Source organism: Castanea sativa, chromosome 2 (assembly GCF_040712315.1).
Source record: "Castanea sativa cultivar Marrone di Chiusa Pesio chromosome 2, ASM4071231v1".
Classification (NCBI taxonomy): Eukaryota; Viridiplantae; Streptophyta; class Magnoliopsida; order Fagales; family Fagaceae; genus Castanea; species Castanea sativa.
The window spans coordinates 48,202,392-48,224,643 of NC_134014.1; the positions used below are offsets into that span (position 1 = coordinate 48,202,392).

Consider the following 22,252-nt stretch of genomic DNA (forward strand, 5'->3'; position numbering starts at 1 on the left):
AATAAACGAGTCATGTTGGGTTGACACGAATGTAACACAACCCATTTCAACATGCATAATATTAAATATAACATCCATCTAGAAAGAATTTTTTTTTACATCCCAAAAAGTAGTGCATACACTTCAAGTCTTCAACCCACATTTAAAATAATATAGATCAACAAAAATATAACATTCATCTAGAAATAAGTTCTTTACACTCCAAAAGAAGTGCATACACTTCGACCCAAATTCAAAATAACAAAGTTTAACAAAAATAAAATAACATAGTTCAACAAAAATATAATATCTTTGGAACTCGCCAAATGCTAAGTATCAATATTGAAATGATTTGAGCAAATAATAAACTAATCTTGACTATGACCACGATTATCATCCCTAAATTCTTTGTTTATGTCCAAATTCATAACATCTTTCATAAGCTCATCTAATTTCATTTGTGCAAGTTCTATGCCCAAATATATATATATATATATATATATATATATATATATATATATATATATATATATATATTAGTAGTTCTAGGGCTTCTAAAGTTTCAATTTCCAATCATATCCCTTGTAAATTTTTGTAATTACTCACTTTTCTTTTAAAATTTAAAATACATGTTGGATATAAAAGGTATTTGAAAAATCTAAAATAAAATAAATATTTTTTGTTATACGAATTAAACAGGTTGTGTTAAGTGGGTCATTTCGGGTTGACACAAATAAATTGGCGTGTCAAACGTGTCTATTGTGGATTACTCAGGTTGATCCGCTTATGACACGTTTCTTATCGTGTCGTTTTCAGGTTGACCTGTTTATGACCCAAACCCATTAAGGCCCAACCCTAACTCGAAAAAACCTGTGTTGGGTTCGTGTTTTATTCGGGGGTTGGGTCGAACATTGACACCCCTAAACATGCGTAACTCTCCCAAAACCACGCATCTCCTTGGCTAGAAACCTCCACCCATAGGTTTCTTCAAATTAAACACAGATGGTTCGGCTCGAGGTAACTCGGGTGGTGCTAGTGCAGCTGGTATTATTAGAGACGCAAGTGGTTCCTGGATTAGTAGCTGTTGAGGTCCAAAATATATCTATATAGGAAAAAGGATAAAAGGCCCAAGGGAACGATATATTAGGCCTAATCCATGGGAAATAAAAGAATTGGAAAGGAAGAGAAAGATTGAAGCCACGAAGAAAGGGAGAACTATGGACCTGAGGCCCAATAGAGGGTAAAGAGTCCATATAAAAAAAGAGAGAAGAACAGAGAAGCATTCAGCCCACTAAGACCTGAGGACACCGGGGATTTCCTGGGACCTCTGGATATACGACACGGCTAAAGAAGGACTAAGACAGCTCAGAAGGTCCCGAGAAACAAGAAACGGATGGGCCTTCTTCTCGAAGCAGTAATATGACGCGAAGCCTGAAGATTTGTACAGCAATAGCTCAGAAATAAAGAGTCTGTGTCTTGGAAACCTAAAAAAAAAAAAAAAAGAGGAAAACCCACAAAAGGAAATGGCTGGGAAAACCTTCGGTTTCCCCAGAAAAAGACCTCACTTACTAGGAAAAATGACAAAATGAAGGAGCGTCAAAGAGGGGTTGAGCTCGAAAAAGGAAGACAGACAAAAAAGGGACTTGAAAGGCAAAAAGATCTCAGAGTAGAAGGTCAGTGAGGCACTTTCAAAGAAAGGAACATCAAAAGGAGGAAGCTATGAAAAATGAGGAAGGTAGTAGTCAGAGGAGCTGAGAAGAATAGAGGTGGACGAGGGCTCTGGTACCTAGGGGGGCCAAGGGGAAAGAATCAACGGTACCCCGAAACCCTAATATGATACTATAAAAAGGGAGAAAGCAGCCAACGTTAAGGGCATCTTGGAAAAACTAGAGAACAGATAGAATCAGCAACAAGCTCTGTAAAACTCAAAGAAAATAGGGGAATACCTCCCGGTATCCCAGAAACAACCACTATAGCATATGCTCGGATTCAAAATGATTCAAACTTTGTAAGTCTTGGAGACTTAAAAAGGGTCATCTAAATCTGCAATTTTTGAGCTTATTTGAACCTTGCATTAATCCTTGGTGAGCTCGTTGTAATCCATAACCAAAAAAGAAATTTATTAATGAAACATTTTCCACGGATTTAAGGATCCTGAGCAAATACTTTGTTATTTCCTTCATTATATTTGTCTACCCTGTTGTTTTCTTATTGATTAATTCATATATTCTCGATTGTGAGTGTGTGTGATTTGCAGGAGTCTCGCCCTGTGTATAACTTGGTCTTTAAACAGCTCACTTAGCTGCGGTAGACCAAACCCAATCACCTTAAACAATACTCAGGGAGTCCGGGATCCTCTTCTAATACTTGGGCCCGGGTATTGTTCAAATTTGAACCCCCACAGTAGCTGCTCACGCATGCTATGGCAGTGGAATTGTAGGGCCTCTAGGATGGCCTCATGCTTGCAAAAAATCAAAACATCAAAAAGCTCATTGTCGAAGTGGATGCCCTTACAGTAGCGAACCTCTTTTTCCCTCTGAAAATGTTGAGTTTGACTCTACCCATCCTTACAATGCTATTATTATTGATTGCAGGTCCCTTCTCCGTCATTTTAAGGAAGCTCAAGTCAAGCACGTCCATCGCAAGGCAAACCATTGTGCGGACCTTTTGGCAAAAGAGGGTTTTACCGCCCCCGGGGTCTTTTTGTTCACCACCCCCCCCCCTCCCCCCTCTTGCATTATGTACCAGCTATTAGTTGATCCTTGGGGTGTAGTTTATCCCAGACTTTGTAATTTGCCTTAATTTTAATGAAATTTCCGGTTTACCAAAAAAAAAAAAATCACACGTTAAATAATATTTTCAGAAGTGGAGTTAATATAATTGAGTCCAAACCATAAGCTTAAACATTTGGGTAAGGTGGGGCTCTATATGTGTGATATTTTCTCACTTGGGAGTCTTTCCAAATTGTTCTCTCCAACAGGCGTGTGCTATCTTTTTATTGGAACAAGACGTCGTGTGAACTGATCACATATAAAAACAAATTTCTCTTGTTAGTCTCATTGATTCATGATCAGATTAGGTTTTGCTCCTCAAGATGGAGGAAGAAAATAATAGAGCAATTAAAATTGGAGACAAAAGTTGAATATTCTCTTTTATTGTTTCCAATGACTTCGTTGACCACTTGATGCAAGGAGAATTATTATTATTATTATTATTATTTTTTTCTATACTCTCCGAGGTTCAATCAAGTTTGACAAAGGTAATAGCTAATAAGATTGGCCTGGAATGGCCTGTGGACCATATATGGAACATAGAATTGCTCCACGGAGAAATTAGTGGAAAGACGAAAAAGATAAAGAGTGTCAATATCATCAGGCTCTCTCTCTTTCCTTAGTGGCTAAAGTAACAATGTCATTGTAGCACAGCAAGAGATAAAAGGTTGAGAGAAAAGAAGATGCAATTCTTGGTAAAGTCATTAGCTAAGGAAAGAGTGGAATTGCAGAAATTGCAGAGGCGCATAAACAAACAACAAATAGCCTCGAGGTGAGAGAGAGAAAGAGAATGTGACACACACTAAGAAGACAAGCACTGTGCTGTGGACCAGCATTCTCTTAACTTTAATTGCCTCAACCTTCCAAGCTAAAAAAAAACAAACAAATAAGAAACCCAAAAAAAAAAAAGAAGAAGAAGAGGGTCTTCCTCTCATTGTCTTAGTCTGACACAGGCATGAACAAACTCTCTCTATGATTACTTTCCCTAAACCCTTCTAAGAGACTCTCTAATTGGCTTAATCTAGGAATTAGAGAGGTTGCAGGAAGATTCCAGACAAGCAACAACTCAGACACACACACAAAACAGAAAACACTCTCTCTTGCTGTCCTATACTACACATAAAAAACAACATTCATTTTGGGGTTTGATTTTAGGGTTTCAACTTTCAAGAGAGAGTGCACAGGACTGAAGGGCAAGAGCAATTATTAGAAACTGGACCAGTGTGCAGGCTGTGGGAGAGGACTAACATGACCTTGTCGGTTGTTCTGCCAGGACACACTAGGCTCCAAGTGTAGTCATCACTCGTTTTGAGTACAAACCAACCTACCTGTTCATTTTGATTTTATTGGGTCGGATGGGTGGTAGGAAGCACAATCTTCTTCTCACTTTTAACGTTGTATACATCCCTCCTTCTAAACTTTTCGGATGATTTATGATTAAAAAGGTTGGAGGTTTATAATATTTCATCAAATTAATGTTAAAAGCTTTAAAACCAGTTTTCATATATTTGCTTTCAGGGTACACTGATGGTGCAATTACAGCTTTCTTTCTACGATTCTTCTACATTTGATTTTAAGGGTAACTGTAGTGTTATTATTATTATTATTTTTAGCTCTTGTTGGGGCCCCATCTGAGTTTCATCTGGATAAAAAAAAAATTTCCCTCTCTTTTATTTTTATTTTTTACTTCCTTCTTTTATTTCTTGGTTAATCTGAGATTCTCTCTTTTTTGAATCATCTATTCCATCAGTCAATTTACTGCTCAATCACTTTGCTTACGTCTTTGGAAATAGGATTGAAATTAGTGAAATGGGTTGGTGGGTTTGGCACCCAAAACGTCAAGATCAGAACAAGAAAGAAAAGGAATAATTTTGGGTTTGCTAGTGATTATCTCTCTGATTAAGTTTTGTTCTTGGATTAAATGGGATGATTTAGGGTTAGAGAAGAATACAAGAAGATCCCATAAACTAACAGAAAATCAACATGGTTTAAGAAGTCATTTATTTATTATTTTTATTTTTAAAAAATAAAAAGGGAGGCTGAGATCAAGGCAAAACATAGATCAAGGCTTGACATCAGAAATCAGATTTGATGGAACTGAGAGGCCAAGAAAAGGAAATAAGGATGCCACTGCCAAGCACCTTGGGCTATAATCCTACCCATAAAGGCTCTTCAACCAAGCTGTCTTCTCCAACTGTAGCTTCAACTGTGGGAGAAAGAAGAAGAGATCAAACTGTTCAGGGTAACACAATCTTCAACCCAGCTCAAACCCTAGAGCTCCAACACCACCACCATCCTCTTCCACAGCAACCAAATCCAAATTCACACAACAACACACACAAACCAGGAAGAGATCCAGACGCAAACCCAGATCAAATCTCAGCTCCAATTGCAACCCCATCAGGTGCAACAACCACACCAATCACTAGTGCATCAAAAAAATCACCGACCCCACGACCACAACCACAACCGCAACAAAACAGTTCTACTATTAGGGCTGCACCACCAAAGGTTATTAGATATAAAGAATGTTTGAAGAATCACGCTGCCAGTATGGGCGGCCATGTTGTAGATGGCTGCGGAGAATTCATGCCAAGTGGAGATGAAGGCACCCTAGAGGCCTTAAAGTGTGCAGCTTGTGAGTGCCACCGCAATTTTCATAGAAAAGAAACTGAGGGTGAGTCACAATATGTCTCCGACTCTTACTACATCTACAATCCCAATACAAACAATGATAGAAGAGAAATAGTACTACCTCAACATCATCGTCCTCCTCCACTTACTCCACCGCCTCATCATCATCTTCTTCATCATCATCATCGGCCTCATCCGGTGCCTATTGCTCCGATGATGATGGCCTTTGGAGCCGGTGGTGGAACGCCAGCTGAGTCCTCAAGTGAAGATCTTGGAATGTTTAGGTCTGATCATCATGTCGGTGTGCAAGGTTTGTCACAAGCACGGCAATCCAAGAAGAGGTTTCGGACCAAATTTAGTCAAGAGCAGAAAGATAAGATGATGGAATTTGCTGAGAAGTTGGGGTGGAAGATTCAGAAGCATGATGAGCAAGATGTCCAGAACTTCTGTTTAGAAGTGGGTATAAAGAGGCAGGTTTTCAAGGTATGGATGCACAACAATAAACAAGCTATGAAGAAGAAGCAAATGTAAGGCAAATCAAATTCTTCAAACCCTTGAGATTACTATTAATTGTGAAAAAGAAATGCCTATATTCAATGAATGATTTTAGATTAGATGTGCACAGTGATATAGAATGGAGAAGATCATAGATTTGTCACTCACTTTAGTCTTTTTTTTTTGGGGTAATTTTTAAGTGGCTTTGTAAACCTAAATCTGTAATCTTCTTCTTTGGTGGTTCTGAGTAACCATAATTAATCTCTCAGAAAACTATGTATGGTCATTCTACTGAAACCATATTGGATTCTCAGTCTCACCTTTTCTGATTTTTCAAAATTAGCTCATTTTTTACAAGGGAAAATAAGGCAAATAGAGAAAAGAAAACGAAAGATGATCCAGCTTTGGTGGACTTAATAAACATGAAAGGTGAGTTTATGGTCCAAATTTTCTGTTTCATTCAAAGAAATGGTTTTGTTTCAGTGTTTGTGTCTCTTCTTGTAAAATACAATTTTTTTCCCTACTTTTTATATGCAACCTCTTTCAATTTCACTTCCTTATCTAACCCTTTAGTTAATTACGAAAACTTTGGCTCCATGAAACCCTATAGTGGTGTTTTTCTATTTTCTCATGAATCAAACGGGACTGAAGAAGTCTCATTCTTGTAAAAGCTATTCGGACATTCATAAATTACGGCATTTTCCTCTCTTTACCTTGTATGAGTTTACATCTATCATCCAACTCTTGTGGGTTATAATTCAGAATGAAACCCGACAGATTTTCTTTTGTCAGTATTCCTACTGTAGCAGTGTAGCACATGGAGACAAAGAGATAACGTCTGCCATAAATACCAAGGTCCATATATACGGCAAATAATTTTGCGTGCTGGCCAGGCCGGAGAATACATTAAAGGAGTCATATGAGGAATTTTGCTAGAACATAGTCCAAGGTAGATTCTAGGTAAAATTACTAATTCACATTTTTATATATATATATATATATATATTAGAAAGTTTTAATTTATAATGTTCACTCTTGATGATAACTTTTTATCATCAAATTAAGATACTAATCTATTTTTGGTGTAGACAGGAATTGAACTTTATATCTCTTGTGCAATCATCAAAAATTTTACTAGTTGAGTTAATTAAAACCCACACATAGGGGTGTCAAAATTTGATACGACTCGTGAACCTAACACGACACGACACGACATGACACGAAATTAACAGGTTATGGGTTGAAGCATAATGGGTTAGTGTCATATTCGAGTTGACATGATTGACCCGTTTAATAAATGGGTTGAGTTAGTGTCCAATACATGGAATCCGTTTGACTTTCTGGCCTATTTAATTAAATGAAAATTTACCAATATACCCTTCAAATCCTAGGTATATATAAACTTATTAGTTGTTGTGGTTTATTTTCTTTAGCATATTATGATTGATTATTTGTGATATTTGAGATATACTTTAATTTTGAATGATTATTTGTAATGCACTTACTCGTTAGTTCTGAATTTTATGCTAAAAATATTTATTTTTTTGGTTTTTTCATAACTCAGTTTGGTTAATACTATTTTTTTTTCATTTTGATAAAATCTGATAAATATGTTGACATGATTGACCCGTTTAATAAATGATTCATGTTAAGGTTAAAGATCCTTAACCCGTTTAATAAACATGTTGGGTTAGTGTTGACCTATATAGTCAGATACTCATGAATCGACACGACATGAACCCAACATGTGAACACGAATTGTCACCCCTACCCATACACATTTAAATTGGTTGATCACAACAAGTAATTTGTAATAAATTTATTCCAAAGTTTAGATTAAATATTACATATTTACATTTTTAGTTCAATGTTACACTATTTATAATTTTTATGTCATGTCATTGTGTATAGACTCTAGATATAATAAACTCTATAATTAATAAAAAGAGTAGAGTTTAATTTTTATATAAATATGTGAATAGGCTAGATGCCCCTTGAGAAAGATACAAGAAATTTTTTCTGAGTTAAGCTCATGATTTATCTTTCCCATTTAGGGTCTGTTTGGGTGGAATTGTGAAAAAATGGGAAGATAGAAAATTGTGGGAGATAAAATAGTGAGATGATAGAAAAGATTTTAATTTCTCTCATTTTTGTTTGGTTGAGAGTGAAAAAGTGGAGAGATGGAAAAAGTGAGTTTATATAAATTTATACATATACCCTTGTTAAAAAATGATGTCCAATTTAAACAAAAAAAAAAGTCACAAGCAACCAAAAAAAAATCACCCAATTTATTAAAAAATAAAAATCATGTCCCAAAAAAATCATGTCTAGTTAAAAAAAAAAAAAACAACTATCACACCCACAGTCCAAAAGAAAAAGAAAAAGAAAAAAAAGAGGCAACATCCAAGAAAGAAAAGAAAAGGAAAAAAAAAGAAAAAAAAAGAGAGGCAACATGCCACCCGTTGCCCCCAAAAAGAAAAGCAACGTGCAGAGGGAAAAAAAAAAAAAAGAAAAAAAAAAAAAAAAGAGGAGGCTACGTGCCCAGCACAAGAAAAAAGAAAAAAGAAAAAAAAAAAAAAAAAGGTATAAAAGGGATAGGGACTGAAGATAGGCATTTTCTATACTATTATTTAAAGAGTTTTTTCTATTTAGATTTTTCATTTTTTAGTTCAAAAATACCATTATACCCCTATGTTTAAATAGAGATAAAACTAAAAAAAAAATCTGGTAAAAATGAAACTCTAACTCCCACTAAATATATTGCCTAAAAAATAGAACAATTTTCCTGTAAATTTTCCAATTACTTTATCCGCTAATAAATTATATTTTCAAAATAAAGATTATATATATAAAATAAAATAAAAACACAGTTTTTTTTTCCCTACAAAATAGGACCACTAAAAAAAAAAAAACCCTCATTACACGCACTTTGTGCATGTGATGAAGCTAGTTGTCTAGTAAGCAGTTTTATTTTCTCCTTTCAATTTTCACTCCATTTTAGAGAGAATTATTTGGTGTGCCCGAGAAGAAAACACCTGGACCCCACCATTTATTTTTCTTCCTCCCCACCCAACTAAACATACTCTCCAAAGTTTTCCTTCCTATTTTCTCTTTAAATTTTTCCATCTATCCTATTTCACCTCCAAACAAACACACCGGTGTAAAAAAATAGATAGCATTCTTGTGAGATACTGGGACAATGTTTCTCACCCACATATAGAGTTATGGAATTGAGTTATTTATGCATGCAAGTACAAGACTTGAGCAATGCACCACTATAGTGTGTTCCTGCTTTAAACACACAGACATAGCCACAAAGGGAGAGAGCGTATTAGATGAAATTGGAAAGGGTCCAAAATGTGCACTGTACAATAAATACACAGCAGCAGAACCTTGTGTGAAACATCAATGAGGTGAGGAACTATGCTCGAAACAATACAAAGAGATTTGAAAATTTATCTTTTAAAAAGGTAAACTTGTATGAAAGACAATGTCTAATAAGTTCACGCTAGATGAAGTTCCTCAAAAGATGGAAGGTCACACTTTATGTAAATTAAGAAGACGATCTTAGCTGCAACAAACTGAAGAATCATGTACTGTACACACAACTCATAACCAAGGATAGAGGACTTCACTTGCATATGGATCAAAGGGCGTAATTATTTTGGTTATTTCTAATGAAACACTTGATATGTAATAAAAACAAAAGATAACAAAGAGATAAAGTTTGGATTTGACTAAGGAAATCCTTACCTTTGTGAACCTTTTGAATTTGATTGAGAAAATTCTGACCTCTAGAAACCAATTAGGATTCAATTTGATTAAACTTATCTGATATCTTTATTCAATCATACTTGGCTGGTTTTATACCAGTTGCTACAACTTAACAATTGAAAAATAAGAACTCCACTACGTTTACAATCTAAAAACAAGGAACTGCCCACAATGTGAGCTACAATGACTCAAATACCTAAACTATTAGGACTCTGACAACTGAAAACAAACTCCAACATTACAATAAATAAAAGATAACAACAATACCAAATACCAAATTCTATCGTTAATAAAAAAATAGTAAATAAACTAAATTACTAATGGCAGCTCTTATTTCTCACATCACTTAGTTGTTGGCTCCTACTATTTCTCAACATCCCAACTCTTCCAGTGTTACCCGTATAGACACCGAGTACACAAACACACATCTCCTTCATAGAAAACCACACTCCTACAATTACTCTAATGGACCCATAATTCCAAATACATGTACTCATCATAAACATTACAGTTATATAGCAAAAATGCAAAGAACCAAAGGACAATAACATATTGAGAAGGAAGAGTCATAGACAAACGGTGGAGAACCATGGACATAAAAGATAAATGAACTTTATGATTGAGAGGGAACCAGTTCACCAATCTATATATTAATAGCATTTTAATTTCTAAAGAAAATTGAGACAAGTGATATGTCAAACCTTGTTGAAAACCTAGCTTGATGTCTTTGATTTGATGTATATCTTTAATGAGGTACCCAATGTCCACCTAAATTTATAAGAATTTACAAGCTATTGTCCTTTTCAGTAATTTTCTCCTTAAATACATTCAAAACCCCTGAGTTGGCACGATGATCTATCACTTCATCAACGTCCAGGCAGAAATAAATGATTAATTAGGGCATCTCCTACAACTATTAAATCTTCATTAATGTCCATGCAGAACTATATGATTAATTATGGCAACGCCTACAACATTTAATCTCTATCGATTTTAACTACACTTAATAGCACCATGGACAACAAAATAAGGTTCTACTTGTACCCTTCAAAAATTATGATTAAATTCTCTAGTTAGATTCCAGTTTTGCCTTTATTTCTAAAATTACATCATAAAAGTCGCACAGCAATAAAATTTCTATGCTGGATTTGTAACATTTTCATATAGTAGAATCTACTCATAACTTAAATTCATATTCCTGAAATGTAACCTAGCCCAAGTTATTTAGTACTTTGGACGCAATGTACATAATAGTGGATTCCGTTAATTCCACACCCAAATTAAGAACAACCAAGAGCATGCCCAAAATGAGAACCACAAAGTATCTCCGAACAGTTTTGGCATTTGAATTCGTAATTCATACCAAAAATAAAAAGAAGAAACAGGAAGAACAATTAATTCCTTGGATACAAATTTCATTATCCTAAATATGTTTCAAAGAACATATTATCAGAAAAGAAGAAAATATAGCAATAAACGTAAACTCACAGTCACAGATGGCTTCAGCAAGATAACATTGCTAAAAGCAGTTTGTCCACTTCATAGCTCTGCTTTATTCTTCCTCATCTTATCCCCAAGATTGCCTGTGGCTTCCGAAGTCTTCTCCTTAGCAGCCTCATATTTAGGCTTGGCTTGTTCAGTCATGGTGTCCTTGGATGACATGTAAGTATCCTCCACTTGTTGCTTAGTTTTGTCATAGGCATTAGCTGCTTTATCTTGTCCATATCCCACTGCTCCTGCCACGGTCTCTTTGGCATCATAGGCCTTATCTGAGGCCACATTTGAAGCCACATTTATTTTCTCCTTAGCTTCATCATATGCATTGCCTACTTTATCTGCCATTGTATCTTTGGCATCAGCAGCCTTCTCTGAAGCCATGTTCATTTTATGCTTAGCTTCATCATAGGCATCACTTGCTTTCTCTTTTCCATACTCAACTGCCCCAGACATCATCTCTTTAGCATCATTGGCTCTATCATAGGCCACATCTGTAGCCATGTTTGAGACCGTGTTAATTTTCTCTTTAGCTCCATCATACATATTGCCTGCTTCATGTTTTCCATACCTCATTGCTCCTTCCATCATCTCTTCAGCATCACCAGCCTTATCATAGGCGGTTTCTGTAGCCATGTTTACTGTCTCACTAGCATCATTGTAAGCATCACCTCCTTTGTCTTTTCCGTGTGACACTGCTTCTGCCATTGTGTCCTTGGCATCACCAGCCTTATCTGAAACCATTCTTATAGTTTGACCCACTTTCTCAGATGTAAAGTCCTTCATACCACCCGCCTTTTCATAAGCGGTGTTAGCTGCATCCCCAACCTTCTGAGAAGCATAATTTGATGAATCTGGAAAACTCAAAGAAAAAAAATATACAATAAAAGATTTTTTTTATAAAAAATTACTTGTTAATGCAAAAAGTCATTATTAGCACAAACGAATACCAGATGCGGCAGAATTCATTGTATCTGTGGCCTTCCACGCAGCATCCCCAGCTTTATCCATCATGTCTTGGGCTCCTTCTCTTGCATTTTCTTGTCTAAATCCAAATCCCCTAATAAAACATTGCAGCATAATGATCAATTACCTTCCAAAGCATAAAAGATAATCATAGTTGCCAAAAAGACATTCGGCTTATATCTTTCGTACGGACAAAAAAGTATCTTATGTAACGAATATAAGCAATACTCATTTTATCTAGATGTCTCACATACATATCCAAATGATGTTACATATATAACGGATATAAGCGATACTCATTTTACCTAAATGTCTCACATACATATCAAAGTGATATTACATATATTCGTTACTTAAATATCACCCCTTTCTGACAATAAAGTTTCATATGCAACTAGTACATGTAACGCTTCTTTCGCATGTGAATGTGACGCACAACCCACGCATAAAAATCTCACCTACATGTAAAAGTGATATATATTTATGCTCACCTACATGTGAAAGTGATACATATATTTGTCACATAAGATTCCACCTTATCAAGGAAACCTAAATATATTAAAGTTTGTCATGATGCAAGAAAAATATGAATTTAGAGCATTAAGTCATAATATCAAGGGCTAGAGCAATGGGTTGCCTTGGATCAAGCTTGAGATAAAAGGTGATTCATTCTCATCCCAAACAGTTCATTGACTCATTACAGTATGCAATTAGGGCACCAATATGTTCCTATCCCCACTTAATGTCTCTTGTGGGACTCACTTAACCTTTATCTCTCTCTCCTAGAAGAACAGTTATGAAAGTTTGCTAATCATGTCATTTTGTTTTATATCACACTGTATATGTAATTTCAATACCCTAAAAAAAGAACTGAAAGCATGACATATTGGGACACATAAAAGATTTAAATATTGATCTTATCAGGGTTAGAAATTAGCCGCAGGAGAGGTCAAAAATAAGTTAGATATCATGATCAATGCTAAAAAAAAATTTCACTTAAAAAAAAAAAGTGTGAAGAGAGTAATGGGTGAATACTCAGCAAACTTTTCATAAGCCCAATCGGCCCAGGAATCAGTTGTGTCCTTGGCATCTTGCGTTGCTTCGGCAGTGCTTTGTTTGATCTCCTCTGCTTTCTCCTTGGCATTCCCTGCTGCTTCATTCATCGTTTCCTTCGTGTCCATGTCCAAACACCAACACATACCCACCCACATGATCACTACCCATAACACCAATATCAAAGTCTTTCTCTTTGCCATATCTCCGTCTCAGTCTCAATAAATAGTATGTTCAAATATTAAGTGGTAACCAAAATTAGAGATTGATTCAAGTGAGTTTTCAAGATAGTCATATTAGTGGGGTAGTGCCTTTTTGTTTATAAATATCAGTGAGAGATGGTTGGTGTTCATGTCGGCCCTCACGTGGCAACACTTGGGGATAACGTGGCGGCTACTTAGGATGGTTATGAGAAAGAACAATGCTATTGCGCCACTTGTTGCTTAACCAAGCCTAGTTTGCCCGTGTCCCGTCTACTTTTGTCTCTTTCTCTCTCGCGTCAGCGAGTCTTGCTCCACAGAAAAAGCAGGGCTCAAAGTGCTCATTTCATTGGCCATTACAAAAAGAAAAAGTCTCCTGGTCCAGACGGAGACACGAGGCCCACAGAAGCTGGGGCCTGTAAAAAGAGGAGTAAAAATTTGAGTTTCCAAGAAATGAAAAATCGCTATAAATTTAAAATCAAGTCTTTTTTTCTTGTCTTTTTTTGAAAAAATCAAGTCTTAACTATTTTTGACTGGTTGCATAGTAAATGATACATTCTTTCTTCTATTTTTTGGACAAGGCGCGTTTGATCACTATTCATTAAAAAGTAAAAGAAAACAGACAAAAAATTACAGGGTCCAAGAAAAGAAAAGGAAAGGGTCTGCTTCCGGATTATTTGCTAAAAGCTTCCACCACTGTCTGATGTTCTTGATTGTAAAGCTCTAAAAATCCTAGGTAGACTGGACCACAGTTACCAGGTGAGTGCACAGTTTGGACCTTAGCAATTGCAGCCCATTCCCTCACACACTCAAAGAATCTAATCTGATTTCAAATCAAGAATTATCTGAAGTGCAGCGGCCAGCGGGTGTCTCACAGTGTATGATCCAAATTGATATCTTCTCATTCCAATACACTGAGCAGACAGAGAGTGGGAGAGAGAGGAAGGAAAGGAAGATCAATTTATCAAACACCCCCCCCCCCCACCCCCCCCCCTCTTAAAAAAGAATGACAATCACTCCAATAAATATAAGGTAAAACATGATTAAAACACAGCAAAATTTTCCAATATTTGGGCTTTATAAAAAAGAAGCCTGCTTTTCTACTCTCCAAATGTAGTCTCAGATGCATGTTCCCTAGCTAAAAGCTGGTAGACCACCCTCAGTAGCTAGTTTTATTCGTTGGTGATGCTCCACAACCTTGTAATCTACAACTTCCTTAAACAGCTGGGTATCCAACACACAATCTGGGCGTGCATAAACAGCTGCTTGGACACTGGCAATTAGTTTTGCTATCTCACGGCCGGAGAACCCTTCAGTCTGTCGCGCAGCCTCTCGGATCACATCATCAGATACATCTTTGATAGTTATCTTTTGCGTCTTTTTCTTAAACAAAACACCCCACTTAGCTGTGCTGTCACCCTCATCAGAAAGGTACTTGTGCAAGTAGAGTTTCAGCAGTTTAAAACGTTCCTCCTCCCCTGGAATTGGAAACTCAATCACTTCATCAATACGGTCAGTAACAGCACTGTCAAGATCACCAGGCCTGTTTGTGGCAAGAACAAGCACTATGTCTCGAGACTGATCTCCAGTTCGGAAAAGCAATGCATTTAGAGCACTTCGTTGTGCTTCACTCATATGTGTACTGTTGCGCCTGCATTGGATCAATAGTACAATTACGAAACTGATTGCCAGAAGAAACTCCTTAGTCATAATCATGATTCACCAAAGAACTCTGGCAATATAAACATGACATGAGCACATAAATTGTTCTAAACTATTTAACTTATTGCCACTAAACATTAGGTGGGGGGTGGGGGGACAAAAAAAGCAGTAACAGTTTTGGTTTTCAGTTTTATATTGAGGAATGAGGGTAAAGTCTTAAACAGAGTGCATTTCACACTATTCTTACAGGAGAACTTTTTGAAACAAATACCATGAAAATAGAAGCCAACAAAAGATCTTTATGAAGAAAAAATTAGAGTAAACTGGAATTTTTAATTAAATGCATAAATGAGAGAATGTGTAATCGAGGTACTGAGCTTTGTTACATATGAAGCCACATACAAGTCAATGAGGATATATTTAGGTGCTGCTATGTATGCAAAGTTTACAACAGTGAGACTCTTGGGATACCACCAACTTATCCAGAGTGCATTATAAGCAATGGTAACTTCATGAGAAGTAATTAAGATTTCAAAACCATATCAGCATCATATAAATGATAAAATAATGGACCAAGAAACTTGATAAAATAATAACAGGCAGAGAGAAGTTTAACCTTCAAAAAATGAAAAAGAAAGAAAGAAAATCTTACTCGCATAAGAAAGCATCTGCCTCATCAATAAAAAGCAGTAAACCTTTATTTGATTTTTTAGCCCAATCAAATATCTGGTGAATTTTGGTAACGGCCTGTGCACCCAGTGGCACAACATCTCCTCCTGTCATCATGGCATAATCCAAACCCTGTATGAGAAGACTCAAGGGTCAACGATAGCAAGCCATTGAAGCCATTCCCCTCATAAAAAGTAAAAGGGCTGTAAACACCACAAATATATTGGATAGGTCTTGAAAGTTAAATTGTATCAAATATTTACCATATCAATGCCTCTTATCTGAGAAGATGTCACCAAATCTATTTAATTTTAATGTCATTGTGAACTATAACATATCTATATCACAAATATATCTGGAATTCGTTTGTAAATCACTAATTGTTTTGACCAAGTATTTCCTTCTTCTTTTTTTCCTTTTTTTCTTTTTTATCACAAGTTTTTCAATTTCTAAATCAGTACAAAAGAAGGAAAAAAGAGAGAATAATAATCAATGAAATTAACACCTTCATTTATACAATGGTAACTTTTTTTTAAGGCTCCTATTTGTTAATCCAGGTTCTTCTGTTCATATCCTCTTTATATATCTTACACTTTGAGACATACTTCTATTAAGTAAAAGACCAATAAAAGCCAACAAGGAACATACAAGTTAGGCAGCAGGTATCAAATATTAGTACAATGAAGTCGTAAGTTAACAGCATACCGATTTCCGAGCTATCTCCCTCGCAACCATAGTTTTGCCAGTGCCAGGAGGTCCATAAAACATCATATTACGAAAGGGTGCCTGATGAGTTTTAGTGTTTGCTGTAGCACGAGAAAGTTGGTCTATTCTCCTTTGCAACGAAGGATGCAGAACAATATTTCCAAGACCTTTTTTACTTCCCACAGGCCCTGCTGCTCCAGCTGTTGTACTAGATTTCAAAATTTTATTTTTTGCTTGAGAAATTAGTTCTGACCCTGGAAATCTTGCAATGGATGATTCCCGAATAAGTGATGGCTGCCCCAGAATCCGATTAACATAACCCCACATAACCCTCGCTCCTTCTCTGTAAACATGGGGGAAGATCATCAGAGAAAATCAAACGACTTATCCAATTTCAAGTATAAACATCATGATCATATCATCTACAAGTACTTGACAACAATTAAGTTATTCAGTTTGATTTTCTGGATAATTGTAATTTTAATGCACTGTAATCTGTTGTTCTGCTGTCTCCTTACACTGCTTGTGTGCTTTGGTTTCTTGTAAAGTTCAGTTTTCTTTCAATAAAGCATTACTTACTTATCAAAAAAAAAAAACAATTAAGTTATTCAGTTTTCTTGTAAAGTTCTTTCTTTTTTTTTTGCACATGCCTTCTCAATGTTCTCATAAACATATGTTGTTGTGGTAAGTCCAAGTTGTATCCCCATCCAACATCTCTTCAAGTCAAATTATGCCACTTGTCCATGCATCATGATTAGAATTATTGCAAGATCTATTTATTTATTTAATTTGATAACTAGGATTCTTGCATGATTTCTAACCAGGTCTCTGATCATGGATGGACCAAGCAACAGCCACAAATCCCATTTTCACACTTGTTAAGTTGATATTTGCTGAGAAAAAGATAAAAATGAGCAAAATATGGCCTGCATGAAAAAAACTGCAACCAAAAAAGTATGTTTTTTACTGAAGTGACCGAAAAAGAATACACTGAGAAGACCAGCAAACAAACCTAGTTGTATAAACTCCTGCAGCTAATGCAGTGGCTCCTCCAACAGTCATAATCAACTTATTCCTATCAGTCAGTAAGACCCTAAAACCCCCTGCAGATTAGAGTTCAGCAATGGTCAAGTCATTAGTTACTGCATACCACCTTAACGGCAATTATTAATATCAATAACAATTTGAAGTCCAATCAATAATTAGATAAACCATACAGGAGTGTAGAAGCTTAGATCAAAATCTTTTATAAAATGGAATAAACAGCTTCCAATGTTTCAATTCATGCAACATTATGTGAGTATTAATTTCTGTAATTTTGCTATCACGTTCTACAATGCATCTCATGTCCTAAATGTAATATTTTTTTTAAGAATAAAGAGAGAATTAGAAATATACGGAGAAAAGGTTCCAATAGTTAATAAATATAAAAGGGTAAATTTCACTAACCCTGAGGTTTGGACTAATACCAACCAGGTCCAACACATTTTAAAATTGACCCATTTGGTCCCTAAAACCAATTTGGTCCTAATTAAACACCGTTAGGCCCATCTCAATCCATTAGTCACTTAAGCTCAGATCTATTCTCTTACTCCTCTCTCTGATTCTCTCGTCTACCCATCTTCTCTCTTCTTTCCCTAACCCTAAACTCAGATACTCCAAAACCTCATGGCGACCACATCAAGCCACAGTCACTGCTAGCCTTTACCGCAGTGGCTCTCTCTCTCTCTCTCTCAGCCATGGCCGAACACCACGAAGCCCACGCCACCACAAATGGCAGCTGAGCTCAACAGCACACCACAACTGCCGGCCACTGCCTCTAACTCTTTATTTCTCTCTTATTCTCTTCTCTCTTCTTCTTTTTTTCTCATAAACAAACCCCCTTTTGTGTTTGGTTTTGCGATTGGTTTTTGGTTTGGTTAATTTAGGGATTGAGTTTTCTGTTGGCTGTAGGGAATTAGTGATTTCGATTTGGATTTGCAAAATGGAGTACTAGGTGTTTTGAGCTTTGGCTATTAGGGTTTCGAAAATGGGATTTGGGGGTTGATTTCAAAATGGGTTTGAATGTACTGTGTATATGTGCCTGAATCAGTAATGGGTAAGATGGGGAGGCAGTGATTTTGTTGGTTTTGTACAGGAGAACAATTTGATGGATTCATTAGTCAACGTTTGTCTATATGTTTTCTGTGTATATGTCTCACCAATTTGGTATTGGTTTGGCTGGGTTTGGCGTACAAACTGAGAGAAAAGAGAGGGGTAAGGGTTTGGCTTGGATTGGTGTACAAACAAGGAGAGAAGAGAGGGACAAAAGAGAAAATAGAGGGACGAGTTAGAATCAAAGAGAGGAGAGAGGGACTAATGTCATTAACGGTGTTTAGGGACTAGTGGACTACATTGGTTTAAGGGACCAAATTGGTCAATTTTAAAATGTCTTGGACCTAGTTAGCATTAGCCCAAACCTCAAGGTAGGTTAGTGAAATTTACCCAATATAAAATAATCACAAAATTTCCAAGACAAATTAAGTGTTTTGTGTAAAAACTTAATTTATTAAGTTCAGGTTAAAAAACATCTTCAAATTTGGCATTTCAGTGCATTGACTCTGTAATCTCATAAAGTTACAACGCTTTGTTGTATTGAGAGGAGAAAAATATAGCTGCACAAGTTACACTATATAGTTGCAAGATATATAAGACATAAGACAGCAATAAGGTTCTAACTCTAAAATTGCACATTCCAAGTTTATGAAACTTCCCTTTAAATAGAAAATTATCTACGAGAAGACAAATAACATCATATTGGAAAAGCTTAAAGATGTTCTTTATCTCCATCTTATTGCATCATGTGTGTAACTTTGTAAGGAAATAAATCCTCAAGCTGTATACGGTACAGTTACACAGTTAACTTAAAAAGCATGACACAAAATGGCCAGGAGAGCCAATCCAGTGAGAAGTAAAGGACAAAGGAAAAAGATGCAAACCAGCCAGAGCACATGGCTGAACAAAGATCCAAGAAACCACTTATTTTTGGATCAAATTGTCACCCTTGCAACTTAGCAACATGAATACATATACAAGCTTGTCAGTTGTGTATACCTTCAATGTGACTAAAAGTTGTATTGATTGCAGCAAGCCATTTCTCTCTTTCACCATTAATCCGTTCTATAAGCATTCTCCTGTTATGTTCCTCAGTTAGTTTTGCTTCATGGGCTCGACCCTCAGCCTCCGCCATGGCCTTAACTCTTATGGTTTCCCTTTCTATTTCAGCTCTCTCTTTCTCAGTTTGGCGCCGCTGAGCTTGAACCTGTTCCTCAGTAGCTCGTTTTGCTTGTTCTTTCCGTATTGAGGACTCCTCTTGCATCCTAACCAACTCAACATTATTTTTCCTCTGAACTTCATGATCTGTCTGCAAAAAATGAGGGAAAAAAATTGTAACTTGACTGTTTAAAAGTAAAAGTCTTACCATTTGATTTTTTTAACATAAATAGGTTAGGTCCAGAGAGAGAGCAGCAAAGAACATTCCTTTCTCCTCACTTGCAATACATAAGGATTGTGAACATAAGTTTCAAGCAGAAAATAACATTCTGCTCCCAAAAGGGGAAGGGCAAAAAGGAAGGCATAAGGTATAATGGCCAATGACAGACTCAATATTGCACCTATATAAATAGAAAGTGGTTCCACCACTGCCACAGCTATTACTGATTCCTTTTAGCGGGAGGAAACTTTTTTCAAATACCAATTAACTGGTTAGAATGCTATAGTTTACCCAGTTTATGTCCTATAGATTAAAAAAGATACATAAAGAAAAATTTATTTCGCTGTTTGCACCTGCATTCTTTTCTTAGCCAGGTCATTCTCATATCGCATCACTTGTGCCTTTGCCTGCGCTTGTTGCTGTATTAGCTCTCTTTGCTCTTCATGCATTTTCCTCTGCTTATCCTGCCAGTGCAAAAAAATATAGTGTATACAGTGAATTGGAAGAATACCACAATGATTCCCTAACAAAATTGATCAGACTGCTTTTTACAATTCAACTAAACATTACAACTGAAAAATTCAAAGCTAAAAAGGTACAAGTTCGATGACATCTACTTCTGCATGTATAAAAAACTTAGCTTAGACACAAAGTGTAATGTGTACAAGCCCGTATAATGAAAAACAACTGTGCCTATTACCACCCGGAACCACTAAAGCACAATTGATCAAGGAGAGAGAATATACACAAAAGAACCCGTATAAGCAGAAACGGGCTATGAATTGATTGCCAGACACGGAAACTATAAACTTAGAAGAGAAATTTTAACATAGATTCCGAGCAAATTTTGGAGGCTCATGTTAGCACTTTAAAACAATAAGTATTATTGCATTCAGTTTAAGAAAAACATAAACAAACACTACCATTTGGCCTACTTCAAACATATATATACCCAAACAAATTTCCATGTATGCATTATATAATTCAGTGAGAACAACATCCTATTATATAACTAAAGCTAGTGGATAGTGTGAACGAAATGGAGAATCGCTCACGATAGCACGTTGAGCTTCAATTGCTTCGTGATGAAGCTTCTCTGCGGCCAACTCCTCAAGGCGAACCTCTTCTTGCTTTCTCATCAGTTGAAAAACCTGCCCAAAGCCATATTAATAAGAAAAATTCTCTTAGTCCATATTAACTTTAAATAAGCCATTTTGATAGATCGAATTGTGAAAAAAAAAAAAATCGAAGCGAAAAAAGAAATGATTAATATCTTATTGCTACATTTCGTTGGGCATATACATATACACATGGTCTCTCAATTGATCAAAATTTCGTTTCATTTTCCCATGTTTTCTCGGCAACCAAACAAAGCATAAAAAATTAAAAAAAAAAAAAAAAACCTGTTTAGAGTAGGGGGAGCTGTTGATTTCACGAAGAGCTTTGGCGCCTCGTTCCAGTGATTCGGGATCGAAACCGGCGCTTCTGGAGGAGTCTTCGGCCTGGGCTTTCTTATCTGACTTGGATTTCGAGGTTTGGTCTCCCTCGGGAGACGGAGACGGAGACGAAGACGAAGACGAAGACGAAGAGAAAGGATAGAAATTGAAGGGACCGTCGGCGTAGGCGCGGTTGGAGAGGGTGGACACGGACGCCGCCGCCGCAGCCATTGCTATACACGACGATACTCTCGAAGCAGCCATAGCTTCTTTTTTTTAGAGATTTTCGAGCTCTGAATCTGATCTGGTTTTTAATTTTATTAATTATTAAAATAAATTGAATGGAATTTTAGGCCATTGGGGAAAAGGGTCTAGTCATTAGTGTACTCTGGCTCGAGCATAACCCCATAAACCCTCTTTCTGCTAAGTTTTAGGGTTTAAACGGAACTAAAGGAAAAAAAAAATTGAATATTTGGGGGGTTTTTTTTGTGTTGCGCTTCTCTAGAAACTAGAAAGGGCTTGCGTGGAGAGCAATCTAACTGGGCCCCAAGGGTTGGACCGTGATAAAACTCTCTAGATTTTTGTGGGATAATTTTATTGCAGAATTCTTGAAACGTATTAAAATCTACTTATTTTTTAAATGGATATTTAATATTTTTTTAAAGCCACCTCTGTGATAAATCAAGTTTTAAGATTTTAATAATTTTATTTAGAGTGAATTAAAAATAATAATAGTAATAAAATGGTATTATTTTAAATATGGGTTTGACCAATATTAAAAACTTAAAATCACTTTTTATTTCATTTTCAAAAAAATAAGTTGATGTCAAATAAATTAGTTAAATGGACGCTAAGGGCTCTAAAATGTGCAACAGTGCACGTCATTACATGGATCAACACCCGACATTCTCAAGAGTGATGGCTAAATTCAATATCAATATG

General features: G+C 36.1%; 3 protein-coding genes across 3 annotated transcripts; 1 reads left to right on the forward strand and 2 right to left on the reverse strand.

Annotated features, from left to right (window-relative positions):
* Window positions 1–3,885: 3,885 nt before the first annotated feature.
* LOC142623614 (zinc-finger homeodomain protein 6-like) lies at window positions 3,886–6,198 on the forward strand. Its single transcript, XM_075797052.1, has one exon. It carries the CDS (start codon window positions 4,842–4,844, stop codon window positions 5,913–5,915), a length of 1,074 nt encoding a protein of 357 aa, XP_075653167.1. The 5' UTR covers window positions 3,886–4,841; the 3' UTR covers window positions 5,916–6,198.
* A 4,777-nt stretch (window positions 6,199–10,975) lies between these two features.
* Window positions 10,976–13,456, reverse strand: LOC142624391 (uncharacterized). Its single transcript, XM_075797957.1, has 3 exons — window positions 13,149–13,456; window positions 12,098–12,207; window positions 10,976–12,001 (listed from the first exon to the last, which is right to left on the reverse strand). The coding sequence occupies exons 1-3, from the start codon at window positions 13,367–13,369 to the stop codon at window positions 11,193–11,195; spliced, it is 1,140 nt and encodes a 379-aa protein (XP_075654072.1). The 5' UTR covers window positions 13,370–13,456; the 3' UTR covers window positions 10,976–11,192.
* Window positions 13,457–13,837: 381 nt separating this feature from the next.
* Window positions 13,838–21,784, reverse strand: LOC142624390 (uncharacterized). Its single transcript, XM_075797956.1, has 8 exons — window positions 21,278–21,784; window positions 20,930–21,025; window positions 20,228–20,338; window positions 19,496–19,805; window positions 17,415–17,505; window positions 16,403–16,745; window positions 15,681–15,829; window positions 13,838–15,017 (listed from the first exon to the last, which is right to left on the reverse strand). Exons 1-8 carry the CDS (start codon window positions 21,572–21,574, stop codon window positions 14,501–14,503), a joined length of 1,914 nt encoding a protein of 637 aa, XP_075654071.1. The 5' UTR covers window positions 21,575–21,784; the 3' UTR covers window positions 13,838–14,500.
* Between the last annotated feature and the right edge of the window lie 468 nt (window positions 21,785–22,252).

Coding starts and splice junctions, on each gene's coding strand:
- LOC142623614 (XM_075797052.1), top strand. CDS start 4,842: ATGGAACTGAGAGGCCAAGAAAAGGAAATAAGGATGCCACTGCCAAGC.
- LOC142624391 (XM_075797957.1), bottom strand. CDS start 13,369: ATGGCAAAGAGAAAGACTTTGATATTGGTGTTATGGGTAGTGATCATG. Junction 12,208..13,148: donor GCTTATGAAAAGTTTGCTGA/GTATTCACCCAT, acceptor ATGTTTTATTAG/GGGATTTGGATTTAGACAAG. Junction 12,002..12,097: donor AATGAATTCTGCCGCATCTG/GTATTCGTTTGT, acceptor TGAGTTTTCCAG/ATTCATCAAATTATGCTTCT.
- LOC142624390 (XM_075797956.1), bottom strand. CDS start 21,574: ATGGCTGCTTCGAGAGTATCGTCGTGTATAGCAATGGCTGCGGCGGCG. Junction 20,339..20,929: donor TTGAAGCTCAACGTGCTATC/GTGAGCGATTCT, acceptor TTGCACTGGCAG/GATAAGCAGAGGAAAATGCA. Junction 19,806..20,227: donor TGGCTAAGAAAAGAATGCAG/GTGCAAACAGCG, acceptor CATTTTTTGCAG/ACAGATCATGAAGTTCAGAG.